The sequence below is a fragment of the Perca fluviatilis genome, chromosome 13 (genome assembly GCF_010015445.1).
Source record: "Perca fluviatilis chromosome 13, GENO_Pfluv_1.0, whole genome shotgun sequence".
NCBI lineage: Eukaryota > Metazoa > Chordata > Actinopteri > Perciformes > Percidae > Perca > Perca fluviatilis.
Genome location: NC_053124.1, coordinates 8,029,177 through 8,051,171, shown reverse-complemented (window position 1 = coordinate 8,051,171; position 21,995 = coordinate 8,029,177). Strand labels below are relative to the sequence as shown.

The 21,995-nt window shown below is 38.4% G+C and overlaps 1 protein-coding gene across 3 annotated transcripts in view; it reads right to left on the bottom strand.

Annotated features, from left to right (window-relative positions):
• Positions 1-11,378: 11,378 nt before the first annotated feature.
• The window catches only part of col22a1 (collagen, type XXII, alpha 1), a 96,867-nt gene continuing 86,250 nt past the window's right edge, over positions 11,379-21,995 (bottom strand). For all 3 annotated transcript variants that reach the window (XM_039821014.1, XM_039821015.1, XM_039821016.1), the window contains 8 exons: positions 20,059-20,130; positions 19,924-19,959; positions 19,415-19,459; positions 17,235-17,414; positions 16,711-16,777; positions 16,430-16,612; positions 12,571-12,648; positions 11,379-12,476 (listed from right to left, as the gene is read on the bottom strand). In XM_039821014.1, coding sequence (XP_039676948.1) covers positions 12,283-12,476; positions 12,571-12,648; positions 16,430-16,612; positions 16,711-16,777; positions 17,235-17,414; positions 19,415-19,459; positions 19,924-19,959; positions 20,059-20,130 — 855 coding nt within the window. In that variant the 3' untranslated portion in view covers positions 11,379-12,282. The remainder of the gene's footprint in view (positions 12,477-12,570; positions 12,649-16,429; positions 16,613-16,710; positions 16,778-17,234; positions 17,415-19,414; positions 19,460-19,923; positions 19,960-20,058; positions 20,131-21,995) is intronic.

The window sequence follows — 21,995 nt, the reverse complement described above, 5'->3', positions numbered from 1 at the left end:
TATGACATTTTCGACACACTATACCATGGTATTTATTAACACTATTTTCGACATACTATACTATGAAAAATTGACATACTTTTTTTTACATGCTATGCTATGGCTTTTTAATCACATTTTTCGACATACGATACTATGACGTTTTTATCACATTTTTCGACATGCTATACTATGGCATTTTTTAACACTATTTTCGACATACTATACTATGAAATATTCGACATACTTTTTTTTACATGCTATGCTATGGCTTTTTAATCACATTTTTCGACATACGATACTATGGCGTTTTTATCACATTTTTCGACATACTATACTATGGCATATTCAACATACTATAGTATAGCGTTTTTTTCACTTTTTTCAACATACTATACTATGGCATTTTTATCACTTTTGTTACATGCTATACTATGGCTTTTTCATCACTTTTTGCGACATACTATACTAGGCCATTTTTATCACTTTTTTTTTACATTAAAACTATGGCTTTTTAATCACATTATTCGACATACTATACTATGACATATTCAACATACTATAGTATAGCGTTTTTATAAATTTTTCGACATACTATACTATGGCTTTTTAATCAAATTTTTCGACATGCTATACTATGGCATTTGTATAATTTTTTTCGACATACTATACTATGGCATATTCAACATACTATAGTATAGCTTTTTTATCACTTTTTTCAACATACTATACTATGGCATTTTTATCACTTTTTTTACATGCTATACTATGGCTTTTTAATCAGATTTTTCGGCATACTATGCTATGACATATTCAACATACTATAGTATAGCGTTTTTATAACTTTTTCGACATACTATACTATGGCTTTTTAATCACTTTTTTCAACATACAATACTATGACATATAAGACATGCTATACTATGGCTTTTTCATCACTTATTTTTATAATAATTTACAGTTTTGTATCCTTTTTCATGCTATACTATGGTTTTTCATCACTTATTGCGACATGCTATACTATGACATATTCAACATACTATAGTATGGCGTTTTTATCACTTTTTTTGACATGCTATACTATGGCATTTTTATCATTTATTTCGACATACTATACTATGGCGTTTTTATCACATTCTTTGACATACTATACTATGGCATATTCAACATACTATAGTATAGCGTTTTTTTCACTTTTTTCAACACACTATACTATGGCATTTTTATCACTTTTGTTACATGCTATACTATGGCTTTTTCATCACTTTTTGCGACATACTATACTAGGCCATTTTTATCACTTTTATTTTACATTAAAACTATGGCTTTTTAATCACATTATTCGACATACTATACTATGACATATTCAACATACTATAGTATAGCGTTTTTATAACTTTTTCGACATACTATACTATGGCTTTTTAATCAAATTTTTCGACATGCTATACTATGGCATTTTTATCATTTTTTTCGACATACTATACTAGGCCATTTTTATCACTTTTTTTTACATTAAAACTATGGCTTTTTAATCACATTATTCGACATACTATGCTATGACATATTCAACATACTATAGTATAGCGTTTTTATAACTTTTTCGACATACTATACTATGGCTTTTTAATCAAATTTTTCGACATGCTATACTATGGCATTTTTATCATTTTTTTCGACATACTATACTATGGCATATTCAACATACTATAGTATAGCGTTTTTATCACTTTTTTCAACATACTATACTATGGCTTTTTCATCACTTTTTGCGACATACTATACTATGGAATTTTAATCAGATTTTTCGGCATACTATACTATGACATATTCAACATACTATAGTATAGCGTTTTTATTACTTTTTCGACATACTATACTATGGCTTTTTAATCACATTTTTCGACATACTATACTATGGCGTATTTATCACTTTTTTCGACATACTATACTATGACATATAAGACATGCTATACAATGGCTTTTTCATCACTGTTTTCGTCATACTAAAATATGGCATTTTTGTCACTTTTTTCGACATGCTATACTATGAAATATTCGACATGCTATACTATACTATTTCTTATCACTTTTTTTGACATGCTATATATGGCATTTCTTATCACTTTTTTCGACATGCTATATATGGCATTTTGTATCACTTTTTTTACATGCTATACTATGGCTTTTTCATCACTTATTGCGACATGCTATACTATGACATATTCAACATACTATAGTATGGCGTTTTTATCACTTTTTTTGACATGCTATACTATGGCATTTTTATCATTTATTTCGACATACTATACTATGGCGTTTTTATCACATTCTTTGACATACTATACTATGGCATATTCAACATACTATAGTATAGCGTTTTTTTCACTTTTTTCAACATACTATACTATGGCATTTTTATCACTTTTGTTACATGCTATACTATGGCTTTTTCATCACTTTTTGCGACATACTATACTAGGCCATTTTTATCACTTTTTTTTTACATTAAAACTATGGCTTTTTAATTACATTATTCGACATACTATACTATGACATATTCAACATACTATAGTATAGCGTTTTTATAACTTTTTCGACATACTATACTATGGCTTTTTAATCAAATTTTTCGACATGCTATACTATGACATTTTTTCACTATTTTTGACATGCTATAGTATGCTGTTTTATCACATTTTTAGAAATGCTATACTATGGCATTTTTATCACTTTTTTGCATGCTAAACTATGGCTTTTTCATCACTTTTTGCGACATACTAATCTATGGCATTTTTATCACTTTTTTTACATTCTATACTATGGCTTTTTTATCACGTTTCGACATCCTATACTATGACATATTCAACATGCTATACTCTGCCGTTTTTATCACTGTTTTCGACATACTATACTATGACATATTCGACATGCTATACTATGGCATTTTTATCACTTTTTTCAACATACTATACTATGGCATTTTTATCACTTTTTTTACATGCTATACTATGGCTTTTTCATCACTTTTTGCGACATACTATACTATGGAATTTTATCACTTTTTTTGACATGCTATACTATGGCTTTTTAATCACATTTTTCGACATACCATACTATGACATATTCGACATGCTATACTATTCTGTTTTTATCACTTTTTTCGACATGCTATACATGCTATACCATGGCTTTTTAATCACATTTTTCGACATACTATCCTATGACATATTCGACATGCTATACTATTCTGTTTTTATCACTTTTTTCGATCTACTATACTATGGCATTTTTCATCACTTTTTTTGACATGCTATACTATGCCTTTTTAATCACATTTTTCGACATACCATACTATGACATATTCGACATGCTATACTATTCTGTTTTTATCACTTTTTTCGATCTACTATACTATGGCATTTTTCATCACTTTTTTCGACATGCTATACATGCTATACCATGGCTTTTTAATCACACTTTTTAACATGCTATACCATGGCTTTTTAATCACATTTTTCGACATACTATGCTATGACATATTCAACATGCTATACTATTCTGTTTTTATCACTTTTTTCGATCTACTATACTATGGCATTTTTCATCACTTTTTTTGACATGCTATACTATGCCTTTTTAATCACATTTTTCGACATACCATACTATGACATATTCGACATGCTATACTATGGCGTTTTTATCACTTTTTTCGATCTACTATACTATGGCATTTTTCATCACTTTTTTCGACATGCTATACATGCTATACCATGGCTTTTTAATCACATTTTTCGACATACTATGCTATGACATATAAGACATACTATACTATGGCTTTTTAATCACATTTTTTAACATATTATACTATGGCTTTTTATCACTTTTTCCAACATTCTATACTATGGCTTTTTATAACTTTTTTCGACATACTATATAATGGCTGTTTTTATCACTTTTATCGACATACTATATTATGGCTTTTTCATCACATTTTTGACATGCTATACTATGGCTTTTTTTTTCTCTGTTATATACAAGCTATACTATGGCGTTTTTATCACTTTTTTCGACATACTATACTCTGACATATTCGACATGCTATACTATGGCAGTTTTTATCACTTTTTTTTACATGCTATACTATGACATATCCGACATACTATAGTATGGCGTTTTTATCACTTTTTTTGACGTAAGTATGGCGTTTTTACCACTTTTTTCAACATACTATTCTATGTCTTTTATCGACATACTATATTATGGCTGTTTTTATCACTTTTATCTACATACTATATTATGGCTTTTTCATCATGTTTTTGACATGCTATACTATGGCATTTTTTTTCTCTTTTATATACAAGCTATGGCGTTTTTATCACTTTTTTCGACATACTATACTATGACATATTCGACATGCTATACTATTGCATTTTTTATCACTTTTTTTACATGCTATACCATGGCTTTTTCATCACTTTTTGCGACATACTATACTATGACATATTCGACATACTATCGTATGGCGTTTTTATCACTTTTTTTGACATGCTATACTATGGCTTTTTAATTACTTTTTTCGACATATTATACTATGGCTTTTTATCACTTTTTCAACATACTATACTGTGGCTTTTTTATAACTTTTTGCAACATACTATACTATGTCTTTTATCGACATACTATATTATTGCGTTTTTATCACTTTTTTCGACATATTATACTATGTCTTTCTCATCCTTTTTTTTTCAACATACTATACTATGGCTTTTTTATCACTTTTTTCGACCTACTATATTTTGACTATTTTATCAGGTTTTTTACATACTATACTATGGCTATTTTATCACTTTTTTCGACTTACTATACAATGGCTTTTTTATCACTTTTTTGACATACTATATTTTGACTTTTTTATCAGCTTTTTGACATGCTATACTATGGCGTTTTAATAACTTTTTTCGAAATACTATACTATGGCTGCTTAGAAAAGGGTGATGAGAATGAATACAGGACTGTTGTGGGCAACTTTGTCACTTGGAGTGAGCTTAACCATCTGCAGCTCAATGTGACAAAAACAAAGGAGCTTGTAGTGGATCTGAGGAGGGCAAAATCATCTGGGACCCCTGTTTCCATACAGGGGGTCCCTGTGGACACTGTTGAGGAGTACAAGTACCTGGGGGTGTACTTAAACAATTAACTGGACTGGACTAGACACGCCGAGGCTGTCTACAAAAAGGGCCAAAGTCGACTGTTTTTCCTGAGGAGGCTGAGGTCCTTTAACATCTGCCGGACAATGCTGAGGATGTTCTATCAGTCTGTTGTGGCCAGTGCTATTTTCTTCGCTGTCACATGCTGGGGCAGTGGGATGAGGGTAGCAGACACCAACAGACCGAACAAACTGATTAGGAGGGCTGGTGATGTCGTGGGGGAGGAGCTGGACACACTGATGACCGTGGCTGATAGGAGGATGCTGTCCAGGCTTCAGTCCATCTTGGATAATGTCTCCCACCCTCTCTACGACACACTGGCCCAGCAGAGGAGCACCTTCAGCAGAAGACTCCTCTCACCCAGATGCACCACAGAGCGCCACAGGAAATCGTTCCTGCCTGTGGTCATTAAACTTTATAACACCTCCCTCAGAGAGTCACACACCCCCTCTCTGTAAGCATCTCATCTCAAACACAGACAATAGACAATCACTTCTCCTTTTTTTTTTTTTCGCACTATAATCATCTCAACAGACAATTCATTTTCTCTTTTGCACATTATCGCTGTACATTTCATATTTTATATATTATTACTGTATATTTGTTTTTATTATATATGTTTAAAGTATTGATAATATATGTTGTTTTTATTTGTTGTTTGTATATCTGGAGTGGTAACGAAAATAATTTCCCTCTGGGATTATTAAAGTATTTCGGATTCTGATTCTGATTCTATGGTTTTCTCATCCTTTTTTTCAACATACTATACTCTGGCTTTTAATCACTTTTTTCAAAATGTTTTTCAACATACTATACTATGGCTTTTTCCTCACTTTTTTCCACATACTATACTATGAATTTTTTCGACATATTATACTCTTATCAAGCACTCAAATAATGGACCCAAGAGGCAAGACTCAAAGTGTAAAATACAATAGTTTATTTAGCAATTAAATAAACTCAGCATCAGTGTCCAACAAACAACAGGCAAGGGGAATCTCCAGGAGACAGTCTAAAGCCCTATTCGCACGGGATAAGTATTACCTGGGGACCTCTTGTAGTTTATAAATTACCCCCACACGTCTGTATTTCGTCTGGCGCATTCACACGGGATAACTGAAGTCTGTATTTTACTCAAATTTACAGACATTATCCCCCGGATATGATGTCAAAACTTTTCATTTATAATTGACAACGCAGCCAGTTAGACCCCAAATCACAGAGAAGCCGATTCGCACGGGACTAATATTATCACTAATATTATAGTTACGCTGTTATAGTCCTAGACTGCCGGGGGACTTCCTTCCTTTGACACACTGAGCTGCTCTCTCCTCTCCCTTTCTATTACTGTTTCTATTACTGTTACTATTACTATTACTATTTGTGTGCAGCCCGTCCCAGAAATGCTTGTTACTAATCCTAGCTTCTGGGGAGTTTACTCCCCGGAGTCCTTATGCTTTTTTTTCCCCCAGCGTATTTCCTTGGAGAACGTTGGCAACAAGACCCTGGTTGTAGCTGTCGCCGTGGTCCTGCTGCACTCCCTGCTGAGCTCAGCGATGCCCTGCAATGTCATGCTGCGTCCTGCTGAACCCTGCAGCTTCCCGCTACATCCAGTCACTGTTCCATTATTAATGTGACTACTATCGCCACTGTTCATCACACCCCCAACCGGCTCGTCAGACACCGCCTACCAAGAGCCTGGGTCTGTCCGAGGTTTCTTCCCAAGAGGGAGTTTTTCCTCGCCACTGTCGCACTGCTTGCTCTTGAGGGAATTACTGGAATTGTTGGGGCTTTGTAAATTATAGAGTGTGGTCTAGACCTACTCTATCTGTAAAGTGTCTCGAGATAACTTATGTTATGATTTGATACTATAAATAAAATTGAATTGAATTGAATTGAATCACAGGACCTCCGTTTTCGGCGAAATATGGTAGGTCATTTGCGGGGGAATTATTACTTTACAAATTACAGACATGACCGATTCGCACGGGATTAAGATCACAGACAACCTCCGCGATTATTACAAATGACTGGAGGTCACCAGGTAATACTTATCCCGTGCGAATAGGGCTAAAGACAAACAGGCAAACAAGTATACAGTGAAAACCACTCAACAGCTGCACACAGAGGAAAACAGATAATCTCACACTATAAAGAGGGGAAGACAGAACTTAAATACACAACTAAATTAGACACAGGTGCAACACATTAGGGCGGGGACAAGTAATCACACAAGCGGGGAAAAAATTAACAGGAAGTAAACAAGTCAACACCAGGGAGAACAGAAAACCTTCAAGATAAAACAGGAAGTGGAAAACATTACAGAGAATGTAATACAACTCAAAACAACATCTTGACACAGGGACGAAACATGACAACTATGGCTTTTTTTATCAGGTTTTTGTCATACTATATACTATGGCTTTTTCATCCATTTTTTTCGACAAACTATACTATGGCTTTTTTTTCACTTTTTTGACACACTATACTATGTCTTGTTTCGACATACTATAATATGGCTTTTATATCACTTTTTTCAACTTGGCTTTTTTTACCAGGTTTTCGACATATATGTATGGCTTTTTTATCACTTTTTTCGACATACTATAGCTTTTTAATAACTTTTCTCGACATACTATATTGTGGCTTTTTATCACTTTTTTCGACATATTATACTATGGCTTTTTTATCACTTTTTTCGACATACTATACTAAGACTTTTTCAACGTACTATGGCTTTTTTATCACTTTTTTCAGCATACTACTATATGGCTTCATCACTTTTTTTGACATAATATACTATTTTCTTTTTATCATGTTTTTCAACATACTATACTATGGCTTTTTCCTCACTTTTTTCGACATACTATACTATGAATTTTTTCGACATTCTATACTATTATCAAGCACACAGATAATGGACCCAAGAGGCAAGATTCAAAGTGTAAAATACTATAGTTTATTTAGCAATTAAATAAACTTAGCATCAGTGTCCAACACACGACAGGCAAGGGGAAACTCCAGGAGACAGTCAACGACAAACAGGAAAACAAGTATACAGGGAAAACCACTCAACAGCTGCACACAGAGGAAAACAGATAACCTTGCACTATAGAGAGGGGAACTTATGCTACGTTTACACGTGGCCGGCTATTTTCATAAACGGACCTTTCAACCTCTCCGTTTTCAGAAAAGTGTTTGTTTACATGTACCTATGTATATAGGCCATCAATGCCGTCAAGAGCATGCCAGACCTGTAGGTGGCAGTGTAACGAGAAGCCCAAGCCCACGTTAGCCAATCAGAATCCCGACAATAGCAACAACAGCAACCAATCACGTCCTCTTTCTCTCTCTCGGCTGCCTAAACCTCCGTTTGTCTCAGTTTACATTCAGACGTGCAAACGAAGATTTCCAGTTTTTAGAAATAATTGTTTTCTGTGATAAAAACGGGTTTTTCGTGTAAATGAGAGGCCAAACCGCAGGAAAATATCTGCGTCTTCCCTTCGTGTAAACGGGGCCTATAATACACAACTAAATTAGACACAGGTGCAACACATTAGGGCGGGGACAAGTAATCACACAAGCGGGGAAAAAATTAAAAGGAAGTAAACAAGTCAACACCAGGGAGAACAGAAAACCATAAATAAGGGTTAGATAAATAAGATAAAATAGGAAGTGGAAAACATTACAGAAAATGTAATACAACTCAAAACAACAACTTGACACAGGGACGAAACATGACAACTATGGCTTTTTTTATCAGGTTTTTGACATACTATACTATGGCTTTTTCATCAATTTTTTTCGACATACTATACTATGGCTTTTTCATCAATTTTTTTCGACATACTATACTATGGCTTTTCATCACTTTTTCGACTTGGCTTTTTTTATCAGGTTTTCGACATACTATAGTATGTTTTTTTTATCACTTTTTTGACATACTATATGATGGCTTTTTAATAACTTTTTTCGACATACTATAGTATCACTTTTTTCGACATACAGTACTATAATATGACTCTTTTTGACACCAAAAAATCTAACAAGTTGCTGCTGAATGTGATCCGAAATTGGAGAGAAATTAACAACTTCTGCAACCCAAATTACAAGATTCCCTAATGTTAGCAGGTAGCTAATTGTAGGATTGTATGTAATGCAATTATTAAATTTTTAGCCTAAAGAAGCCCAGGGTTCAGATAGGTCTACAATCAAATAAAAGGTTTTTGCTCACAGGTATTACTTTTACATAATGTTTACTGCATTATTTGAAGATATGGCCACGTTTTATATGAAAATCAAACACTTTTATATGACAGAAAATGAGCAAAATAGATTCCCTTGAAATCTGATTTTAATTTTAATGTATAGTGACAGAACTGAACAGGATCTTTCAAATAATGTGAGACAAATACTGCCTATTCAAAAAACAAAGCAATGCATGTATTATAAAATGAATCCTTTCCAGTCTTTATTATACAGTACAGTACATGTCTTTCCAATACTTACAATATGCTACTATTATAAAATATCTTAGCACCAATTCATCAGGAAAAAAAGGGGGGAAACGGGTTAATAGATTTTAGTCAACGCGTTAAAACACACTTGTGTTGGTTCAAATCGTGAATAATTTAGCAGTATAACTTAGAAAATCAACCAATTATCACAAACAGCTAATTTGAATAGTGAAAGATGCTTTGCTTATATGCATTGAAAAAAATGTAAGCTGTGTGCAGCAACCTATCATCCCACCCTATAACACATAGTCAATTATTACCTGTAACAAGCATTTACAAAACCAAGAAAGGGCAATACTGATACTGTTTGATTGTTCAATAATACACCACTGACAAAGAAGCAGCTAATATTAAATGGTATGACATCATTGGCAGAGCAGGTCTTTTATTCCAATCACACATTTATATATATTAGGACCACATTTGATTCTGTGTAAATTAAACGTTGAAGAAAGGAGGCATAATGTACTGAATCTACAAACATTTGCATATTTTCAAAAATTACACGCCCTAACTGTACTTTTAAGAAAGCCTGTGTGACATTGTTACTACATGGAACTTTTGACAAACAGAGGCCACTGTCCACATGTGGCAAAAGGTAAAAATTGCAGGACAATGACACACCCTTGTGCTAAAATTAGCTAATATTAGCCACCATAAGCTAATGGTCTTACCAGACCAAGTAAGGCTGTAGCAACAAAACCCCGAATGTACCGAATTTAGCGAGGGCGCATTTTAGGGGCCTATGAATTCAACTTTTGATTTGTAAGACAAAAAATGAGTTATTTCTTCTTTCATAAAATGACGTGCCTCCCGAGCAGCCGAGAGCAATCGGTCAAACTAAAAAAAAACTCTGCTTTACCAACATCTTCAAAACGGAGTTGTGTCAGAGCCCCTTTACATTCTTCATGAATGGCCTTCTACTAGGTAAGCAGAGCAAGAGATGATAAGTATGACTGGCCCATATAGTGATCAACTTTGACCTGCAGCTCATACTCTTTGTCTTTGCAAGCTCTCATAAGATTTCTATATCCTGTGCTTGAAAATTGCTCCCCTTTTTGCTCTCATGTGTATTTATGCGTTTCTTCGTGTTTTTGAAAGGAAGCCAAATGTGATACCTTTAGACTTTTAGAAAAGTTCAAGATGACCAGCTGGTCTGATGTTGGGAAGAGGTGTAATTAGTCCATGAGGGACCTAAGGCGAAACATCTATCAAATGGTTAGCACAATGGTTTGGTCATCAGGATGCAGGGAAGCAACTCTCCAATTTTGAGGTTCCAGGGGACAAATAAGAAAAGCTGTGTGTTTTCAGAGCAGGGTTTGAGCTGCCCGGACCCTGCCACAGCGTAGGCACTTAATAAGCCTCAACCGGACAGAAAGGATGTGACACATTTAGAGAAAGAGCTGCAAAACAAGCAGCTTTTCAAGAAAGGTGAACAAAGGCTGCAATTATACCACCTCCTCAAAGCAGTCTTAAGTCTATGCATACCCTCAACCCCCTCCCAAAAAAAAAAAAAAGATAATGAGCAGAGCAACTTCATTAAACATGAAAGCACAAATCTAACAGTGACATTTCTTCCTGTCTCGACTTCTGTCTTCTTAGACTCAGCTTTGTACGAGCTTGGAACAAATCAATACACGGCATGTAGGAATTATACATAAATGTCATGTACTACTTTGGACAGATTTATTAAGCAAATTCAAATAACTTTCATTTCAAAATTAGATATTCACCTTTAAATGATACAAAATGATTTATAGCGCGTTTTCTGTGTTGCATTCTTTTTGGCAAATAAGATGAGTATTAGAATGAAAGCCTTCCGGGTGTTTGTTTTCTTTCTCTCCAACAGGCTTGAAACCCCTTTGCCAAGAAAAGGCTCTAATTTATGAGTTGTGACAGAAAGGTAATATCTGCTGCCACCAGTTTATTCCCAGAATAAAAATCTTGTTTTGTTTCCGTCTAAATAAATCAGACAAAAGGGGGGGGGGATTTTATTTTTTTCGAAAAGTAATTTTACCAGTGCGGAGGCAAGAAGTGCATACAAGCTGTCATTCGTTACTCTACACAATAACTCATTAACACTCCTCCTACACAAAGTCCCCCCCCCCCACCCCCATAAAACAGATAATTCCCCCTGACTGAGTAATTACCATTAGACTCTCAGCAAAAGATCAATTCAGTGAGCAGTAACTGACATCTCTTGCTTGACGTAGGACAGTATGGGCTGTGAATGCTAATTGATGCAAAATGGTGGAGTGATAGGAGTTGCATCATCCCTCTTATCTCCCTATATATGTTTTACAGGAAGCATGCGAGTGAGTAAAAAAACCGTTTAGCTGCCCTCTTTACCCAATGTATGATCTGAAAAAGATTCCCCCTCGGTGCTTAATCCCCCATCCATCCCAAGCTTTTACCAAAAAAAAAACAAACAAAACAAAGAATCTGACCGGCAGCACATATTGCTTCAGCCCTCCATAACTGAGGTTATCTTGACAAAGTTAAAAAGTTCTTGATTCAGACCAAGTTCATAAATACAGCTGGACTTCCAAGCTCTTTGTGTGTCGCTTTCGGGGGTCTTAAGTCCCCTTGACATTTTTGGTGTGGGGTCTCTGTGCCAGGCTGGCGTAGTAGGCACACTGGGTGGGGTCACATTGGCCAGTAGGGCCTGGAGGTCCGGGCTGACCGTGGGGGCCGGGGTTTCCTGGCTCTCCCTGGGCTCCGGCTTGTCCCGGGCTCCCGTCTTTACCGTAACCGGGCAGACCAGCCGGACCTAAAGGTAGGAAGAGGAACAATCGGGGGCTCCGGATTAGGCGAAACCGACTCAATAGGAATGGATGCAGTATAAGTAAGAGACTGGTTGTTACCTATCGGGCCAGAGGGTCCTTGCTCTCCTCTTTCGCCGATACCAGGTTCTCCCTTTTCTCCTCTTGTTCCTTTCTCACCTGGTAGGAACGGGGGAAAAAAAGAGTCACTGTGATTCCTGAAGCGGTTATATTTATTAATCAACGCTAGGCCTGTCAATCGATTCAAATGTTAATCGCATCATTGTTAACCCGCGATTAATCGCACATTATTTTATCCATTCTAAATGTACATCAATCGAAATGGAAGGGCTTTGAAACTCAACTTGCCATTCAAAAGATCCTTTTCTTTATCCATTTCAGTTTTTTTCAAGTGAGTTTTGGGTAGGGTTGGGTACCGAAACGCGTTGCCAATAGGGCACCGGTTCAGACGTAAACGGTAGTAACGAGACCGAAAAAGAACGAAACTTTTGGTTCCTTTTATTCAGAAGCATTGCTGCACGGGACGCTACATTACCGTTAGCTAGTCGCTTGATTAAATAAAATGGTTAAAATGCTGACATCTTACGTCAAGAGGTGTAAAGTCTGACTGTATTTCCCTGTAGAGAATTCCAACAGCGGGACGTAACAGAACAACACAGACGGTGTGTTCACTTGAAACTCGCCAGCCTTGTGGTGCATTCAAAGTTATTGTAAAATACCGTTTTCCCATCCGGTGCTTGTTTTTCTCGTTTACCAGTAATTTACTGGTGATTGTTATAAGTTATTGTTATTACATTATTAATCAATCATTTAATTGTGACCATATGGCCTTAGCAATAAACAAGCAGTTCTTTAATGTCGCCAATTGTTGTTTTGTGTGGAAAAAACCCAAACGATACCCAACCCTAGTTTTGGGTCTTTTTCATTATCATTTAGTTCAAAATGTAAGTCATAAAACTTGTTACTCAGAACGCCATGGTGTGCCAGATGGCGGATGGCGGGGATTGGTGATACCCTGGATGTGCATGGAGCGCTTTGCAGTTTCTGCTAGCTGTCTACAACGTTACCGCTGCAACGCTTCCTGATATCGCAAACTACGGAGAGACCGAAATCCCAAATCACAGAACGAGGGTGCGTTAATCGCGCGTTAGTCAATATCCTCAACGTTCCACTTCCGGGATTGCTCCGTTGCCGCCGGAAATTCCACCGCATGTCACTCTTTTTGGCCAGATGTCCGTTTCCTTCCGCTTTCTTTGTGTTGTAATTTTAAACTCCGGTGGATTTCTGAGGACTATGGTTAACTGCTCCTCAGATCTCTGCAGGGTAAATCCAGACAGCTAGCTAGACTATCTGTCCAATCGGAGTTTTCTGTTGCACGACTAAAACTACTTTAGAACGTACACATGTTCCACCAAAACAAGTTCCTTCCCGAGGCTATTTGGCAGCGGGACCGTTGGTCCATCCGTCGCATAGCGCCGCCCACGACGATTGTGATTGGTTTAAAGTAAATGCCTAAAAAAACCAGAGCACGTTTCTCTCCCATCCTGGAATGCTGCGTGGACTAGCCAGACCCTCCTCTGCAGCACTTAGGAGGAAGGTCTGGCAATGCGAAACTAATCGCGCTGGCGTTAAAAGGAATTTGCATTAACTTGTTATAATCACGTTCATTTTGACAGCACCAATCAACACATTTGAAAAACCGTTTACTATAGGTTGAAATAGATGACACACGGATGGACTGTTGGGAATATCCGACATGTCCCTGTGTGTGTTTAAGCTTTTATAGCAGTCTCTGACAGCTTTTCTCCACTATCTCAGGATGACAAAGTCACTCACATCTACCAGTTAAGGACAGTGCTACACAGCCTGTGAACTCCAATGTTTTATATCATCTATAGCTTTAGAGGAGTGTTGTCAAATCATTTGAATGGTGAATACCATTTATTTTTAATTGAATGGTTCGATGCATTACAAAGAGGGTTTGTTTGTTTGATCTGTACAAAAACCTCACAGTGTAAAAACAACACATTGTGGTTTTACAGGGAGTTATGTCCCAAACCACTTCCTGGAGTCTCTGCTGGTTGCCTGGCAACCTCACAGTCACGACAGGATTTCAGGAAACAACAAAACAGATATAATGTGTTCATTAGTGAGCTTTAGCGGTGCTGGCAGTGGGATTTTGTTACCATTAGACAAGAGTTGGACGTCTGGTATACTCGCCGCTGCCGACCTGACCGCACGGCAGTGTGCCGCCATGGGAGCGCCGTAACTGTTAATACTCGCGCGTGGTTGTCGCGACACTAGTTGCAGTCTTCTCCTGAACAGAGGTGGCGCTAATGAGGAAAGGCTACCGACTTTGCTATTTCTACGGACTAGAAGAAGAAGGTAAACAATGGCAAAGAGAAGAAGAGAAGCACTTTGAATACTTCAGAATGTCTGCACAGCGATTTGATGACCTACTTCGTCGGATCAAGCCTTTCATTCACCATAAAAGAACTCATCTTAGCCCAGTAAGTTTACAAGAGAGACTTGCAGTCACTCCGAAGCTACATTCACACCGCAAGTCTTAATGCCTAATGCCGATTTTGTTGCTCAGATACGATTTTTTGTTTGGCTGCTCACATGACCTTTTAAAATGTGGCCTAAATCAGATTTCAGTGTGAACTGTTTGCGGTTTCGAACTGATCCGCATGCGCAAAAGAACAATAACAATGACATCAGACGCAGCACGCTGTGAGGACAGTCCGCCCCGGTTGACAGCCGCACCGGGAGCAGGGGGCCCTGCCCCTCCCCGCGGGGAGAGAGGTGCAGCAAGGGTTATTGAGGTAAAAGACGCATTAAATCCGTGTTGGTTGTTCACACTGCGGCCGCATTGAAAAAAATCTGATCTGGTTCTGATTCAGGACCACATATGGAAGTGGCCTGAATCTGATCTAGGCTAGATTTGAGTGTTCACACTACTTCTGAAGAAGTCTGACCTGGTCACTTGACCCCAAAAAAATCTGATTTTAGCCACTTTTGCCTGCAGTCTGAACGTAGCCTGAGAGTCCTGGCATCCGGTTGCCAACGAACTCGTCCATGCTTCCTGTTTCCGCTTTGTCGTGCGCCGCTGAAAAAAATAGAGTAGTCCTGGCGCGCCAGTATGTATGTAAAGACATGAGAATGGTATCAATTTTCTCATCCAGCTCTCCGCACGAAAGCAAATAAAAGATTTTTTTCCAAAACGCCACTATTCCTATGAAACCCCTGACTGACGCAGTGTTCAGGTCTGAGATGTTCAGAGCCATCCCAATGTGGAATAGCTTACCAACTATCACAGTGGAGGCACACAAGTAAGGCCAGCTTTATAAAACTACTTATAAAACACTAACAATAACTAGACATCATTTAATCTAACTAAGATGGACTATAATTGTCGGAATGTGATGTTATTCTATTTGACAATAATTTACGAAACATGTACACAAAGTGATATTCTTTTACTTGCACTATATGTCTTCTTTTAAATGTATGTAAAATTGTATGTTTGGAATTTGTATGTACATATTGTCATTATTTTATGTGGAGCCCAGGAAGAGTAGCTGCTACATCGTTAGCAGCTAACGGGGATCCCAATAAAGGAATATTCAACTAGTCCTTTAAAACGTCCCCCAGATGTCTTTTTAAAAATTCAAGAGATTACTTTCCAATTTAGGATTACAATTTGGGCACAAATGTTCTTTCTCTTCTCTACTAGAGATTTGGGCATAAATGTTCTTTCTCTTCTCTACTAGCTGATGTATGTCGTTTCAGGTCAGCCTGTACTGCCGTGAATTATATTTCTCACTGCCAATCCAGAAAGTGATTTGAAAACATGTAAAACTAAGCAGTGCAGAAATAGTGAAGGAACAAAATCCTTAAAAAGCACAGACACACACACACAGCTATGAGTCTGTCTTACCTTTAGGGCCCATGGGTCCCCTGGGTCCTTCTCCCCCATTCTGTCCAGGCATACCGGGCTCTCCAGGGGGGCCAGGTCGTCCGGAATTGCCTTCCTTACCTGGAGGGCCTGGAGGTCCTGGACGTCCCGCTGTACTCTTCACATGGGCTGGCTGGATCTGAGCCATGAGGTAAGCCATTTTGGCTGGACACAAAAGATAAAGTGAATTAAATCTCATGTAACGCTGTTAAAGTTATCTCAGTGAGGCTGACAGGAAAGACCAAAAAAAAAAACTTCCTCACCGTCTAATTGCTTTGCCAGCTCCTCCTGGATGAGCCGTCTCATCTGCTCCAGTGATACTGACTCTCCCTGAGAAAACAGAGATGTTCCTCATTCACTCAGTTTTTAATGCCTGAATCTAAATCATCTGTGTATATATTTCTGTGACATCAATGTTAAAGATTTCAGGTAGAGCTGGGCGACATGGAGAAAATCAAACATCACGATATTTTTGACCAAATACATCAATATCGATATTGCGGCGACATGGGTTGACTATTGGTGCTTTCACAAAACATTTACACAATGAGATTGTTTTTTATTGTTAATAAATAGTCATCAGTACCATGAATATAATGACTAAGTGGGTAAAGGCAAATAATAGAACAGTTCAGAAAATGACATCACTTTACTGTAATGCAGCCTTTAAAACCAGGAAAAGACACCACTTGTGTCATATCACGATATTACGATATCCTAAAGATGATATCTAGCCTCATATATCGATGTCATATTGCCCAGCGCTACTTTCAGGGCTATGACTCACCCTTTGGCCTGGGATACCGGGGTTTCCTGAGACTCCTTGCGGCCCGGGAGGTCCTATTTCCCCTGGTGGTCCCGACATGCCCATCATCCCTGTGTGGCCCTTTCTGCCGGGGGGGCCAGGGTTTCCAGGCATACCTGGATCTCCTGAAATTCCTTTATCTCCCTTCACACCTGAGTCTCCCTGGATTAGATCACAGCAATTGTACATTCAGACGTGAAGCACCTTCAAAATAACAGTTTTCTTTTTTTACTTCTCTGAAAAATGTTAATAGTCGACGTGATTGCTTAATTGTTTGCATTAAATTACTTTCCACTGCCAATAATACCCCTAATTCATATTTGTGTACATTTAGCTGCCAAGACAATATGACAATAATAATATTTTAATGATGATAATATTATTTTATCATATATATTAAGCTCATATTTAACCATGTACCTAAATACCAATTTTTGGGGCATTTCCATCTTTAATGGAAATGACAGCTAGGTGAAGACACGCAGGAAATTGTCACAGGTCGGATTCGAACCCTGGACCTTCTGTGTCGAGGCACATACCTCTATGTATATGTGTGCCCGTTCTACCAACTGAGCCAACCAAGCCACAAGCCTTTGGTTTTTTCTTGTGTTTTTATCCTCTGGGATTTTTTTTTTATGTCGGCCTATGTAACAACTGCTGTGCATTGTTATATGTGGTTCCTTTTCAAATCATCAAATGAAGAAAAACAAATAAGAAAATACCTGTAGCTTGGTTGAACCCCACCATCAAAAGCAAAAGAAAGTCAGTCCAAAGTAATGGCCGAATTAAACACATTGCTTGGTTTTCTGGACGGAGGGCCAGATGAATGTAAAGTCGCTCTGAGGTGTCTGTGTAATGATTGAGAAAGCTATTGACAAACATCTGAAAAGCTCTTTATGCCATTTTGCATTCACCTTTGAGACGGTCCCTAACTTCAGGTCCTTTTACCGCTGACTGTGAAGTCGGCGAGGTACCAGGCTTCAATATCCGATCCAGAAGAAAAAAAAAACATAACGGTCGAGCTTCATGCTAGCCTGGATGCCAGCCGAACTTAGCCCCGCCATCAGCATTTGAGTTTGGGAAGTTCGGTCTGGATTCGATCCGTTGTGGAGCAACTATGCTCCAACCAGAGCTGACCAATCAAATTGTCAGGGCGGAGAATAGAGAATATTTTTCGGTTAAAACAGATCGGTGATGTTGTTCTGCCCCCTTTGTTCTCCGTGAAGTTAGCTGGAAGTGAATGTAATCCTCTAGCCCCATTTTAACCATCTAAGCGCATGGCGTGAAGCGCATGGCGAAGGTGCGTTTAGGGCATGTCCAAATCCACTTTTGCTAGTTTGACGGGCGGAAGAAAGGGTCCGTGTGCCGGCCGCATGGTTCTAAAGGGTTGTACTTAGTGTCTTCATTAATTCATAGGTGTGTTTTGGGCGTAACATGCAATAAACCAATCAGTGTCATCTCCCATTCCCTTTAAAAGCCAGGTGCGTTTGGACACTATGATGGCGGATTTGTGTGTTGCTGCGCGTCCCTGTGTGTGTGTAACAAGCATAGTGTGCGTGCGCTGTGCATAAGCCTAGGCACAATTTATTAATGTGCTGTTAAAATAACAACGAAATGCTGCGTTATTGACTTTAGACCAGGTTTTTGTTGGTCAATGGCACGATCACTTCCCGCTGCCTCAAGATAGCAGTACGCCAAGAATTCACCTGAACACACCTCCCTGTAAGACCAGCACGCCCATGGGTGCACAGATGGGCGCAGGTGCATTTGCTATTTAAACGACGCGGGCGCTGGACGGGAAACTGACAACTGCGTCGGTCTTAAACTAGCAAAGACACTTGCGTCAGGCTTTGCTTTGCGCTGCTCTGCGCCGGGTGCAAGGCAATTTGGCCTTGTGTGTTCTGATTAATTTGGCATGCAGTTACCACACCAGTCATAATCATAACTTTGTTTTAATGAAAACTCGAGTGTTCTTTAAGTGCCTGGTAGTGGGTCAAATGAATGCCGATGTGGTTCATGTGGATTTCCAAAAGTAACCGCTAAATATTGAAAGAAAGTTTAAAGCGTTCAATTTAAGAATGGAATTTGGTGCGGTGGTAGAATGAGTGTTTAACCACCTGCCAGATCCCACTTTAAGCGCCGTTTGAGTCTCTACTACACACCTTATCTCCTTTGAGGCCACGATCACCAACTCTGCCTGGCATCCCCTACAAAAACACCAAAAAACAGTGGATGTGAGCAAGTAATCAGAATCAGAATGGTTTATATTGTCACGGTAAGTACATACAATGAACTTAAAAGTGCTACTCTGTGGTGCAAACTTAAACACACACACACACACACACCCACAAATTAAACTAAGAACATGGATAAGGGAATTTGAAGATAGTAAAAAGATTAAAACTAGAGTAAATAGTAAAATAGTGAAATAATTTAGTAAAATAATTTACTCGCATTGCACATTATCACGTAAAGTGCAGGTGCATAGCAGCATAAGTGGATAAAAAGTGCTTTTTGGTTTTTTCTTAGTGAATGTGCAAATTGCTTGTGGAAAAAAAAAACTGTCCCTGAATCTGGAGGTGCACGTTTTGGCAGACCTACAACCTATAACCTACAAATCTATATGCATAAAATCCCATTCGTCATCAATGGTCTCATCAAGTGCCCGTACCTGCTTTCCTTCTGGGCCAATAGGACCGGGTGGACCCTGGAAACCAAGATAAAAGTTAACATTACCCAACAGCTGGAAATATGTGCGAGCTGCAATTAATCTTTGGATCAAAAATAAGTCAAATGTAGCACTCACCGAGGGGCCTTTAGGCCCACTAAAGCCTGGTAATCCTGGGTTGCCGGCCTCTCCCTTGTCTCCTCTAAGACCCTGTATGACAACAGAGGCATCCCATCATCACATGGCACACACATGGCCTGTACTTGTATTCTTAAAAAAAAAAGCCTCGCTCATTACTGAGGATTCAGTGAGATCATCAACATGCAGCAGAGCCCTGGATACAAATCTCCTGCGCCCATCTTGCGGTGGGGGATGCAAGCTTGAAGAGATTAAAATTCATATTGACAGGGGGGCATGTGGGCCTGGTGACTAGTTATGGCTATCGGCAACCACAGAGGGAAGGAGAGAATATTTTCATTTCCACTTATTATATCGATATCTTGATATGAGACTAGATACCGTCTTAGATTTTGGATACTGCAATAATGGTAAATGTTGTCTTCTTCCTGGTTTTAAAAGCTGCATTACAGTGAAGTGAAGCCATTTTTTCTGTTCTTAGCTGTTCTATTATTTGCCTTTAACTCACCAGGGGTCTCATTTATAAACGTGGCGTACGCACAAAACGGGGCTGAAAATGTTAGTACGCCACTTCCCACGCAAAGGTTGTGATTTATAAAAAACAAACTTGACGGGAGAATGTGCGGTCCTCCACGCAAACTCTGACCCATGCGTACGCACATTTTGGAGACAAAATAGGAATTGGCGACGCAGATGGTGAGGTGGTGAACTGAAGTCAGACTGCAGAAAGTACATGTGGGAATAAGGGTTAGGCTACTCTTAATATGTTTAAGTATTAATACGTCACGCACATTTCTTCACACCCTATCATGAAGATTGTACTGAGTGATAATTGAGTGATAATTGTTCTGAGTGATAATTGTTCCATAAACACCTCCAACTCAAATCTTAAATCAAAACTCGTTCTTAATATTTAATCGGCGCTGTCTCGCAGTCACATTGTCCGCTACGGAGCGCAGAAGGATGAGATGGCCCGACTCCGTGGAATACAGGATAGCATCAAATACCGTAGCATTAGATAACTGCAGAACACAGTGTAAATAACTAAATAAAACTGTGCATATATCATCAAATGTCAAAGTCTGGAAATACAGCCGTTAAGCTCTCGCGCAATCGTTACGCTCTATGTCCTCGTTATCGGTCTAAACTTTAATACTGTTCATAACAAAACCTGCATGAAGAAGAGTGTGTTTGCCTATTACATTTTGATTTCTAATTGTATCTCGGGGTGGGGGATACCACTAGTTGTTGCTGTGATTTTAGCAAGGTGTTAACAATCACTAATTGTTGTAGGCTAAACATATAAATACTGCAGTGAACCCGTGCGTAATGCTGCATGATGGCACTGCTTACCCTGCAGGAGGACTGGAATGGAAGAATCAGGAGAAAAAGAGACTTCAGGGACCATGACGATGACTGGCTCATATGCCGATTTAAATTCCCTAATATAGCTGTAATAGTAATATAGCTGCGCTCTTGGATCTATGTACTGAATTGGGTCCAGTAGAGAGGGCAACGCGCCGGAACGGTGCCATCCCGGTCCAAATACAGGTCCTCGCCACTCTGGGGGAAACCAGCTGTTTCCAGAGGGAAATGGCTGACAGCTAAGTGTTTTTTTTTAAATAAATATTATATATAATCTTCAACTTCATCACTAAGGCTTGTTTGGATATAATATATAGTTCTGTTAAATTTTATTATATACGTCTGGTATATCGAAGCTGTCCCCGAGTGCCGTAATGCCTGCTGTTTTGGAAGATTTTATTAATAAAGGTAGTCTATAGATCCGGTTTCCCTACACTGTGCGACAACAGGCCGAAATTATAATTCAACTGCAAGGGTCATTAACATACTGATCAGCATTCACGAGGTGCTTTACATTGACTATTTATGGTTCAAAATGGGCGTGTACAGGGCGGGATAAGAGGCTGATCCAC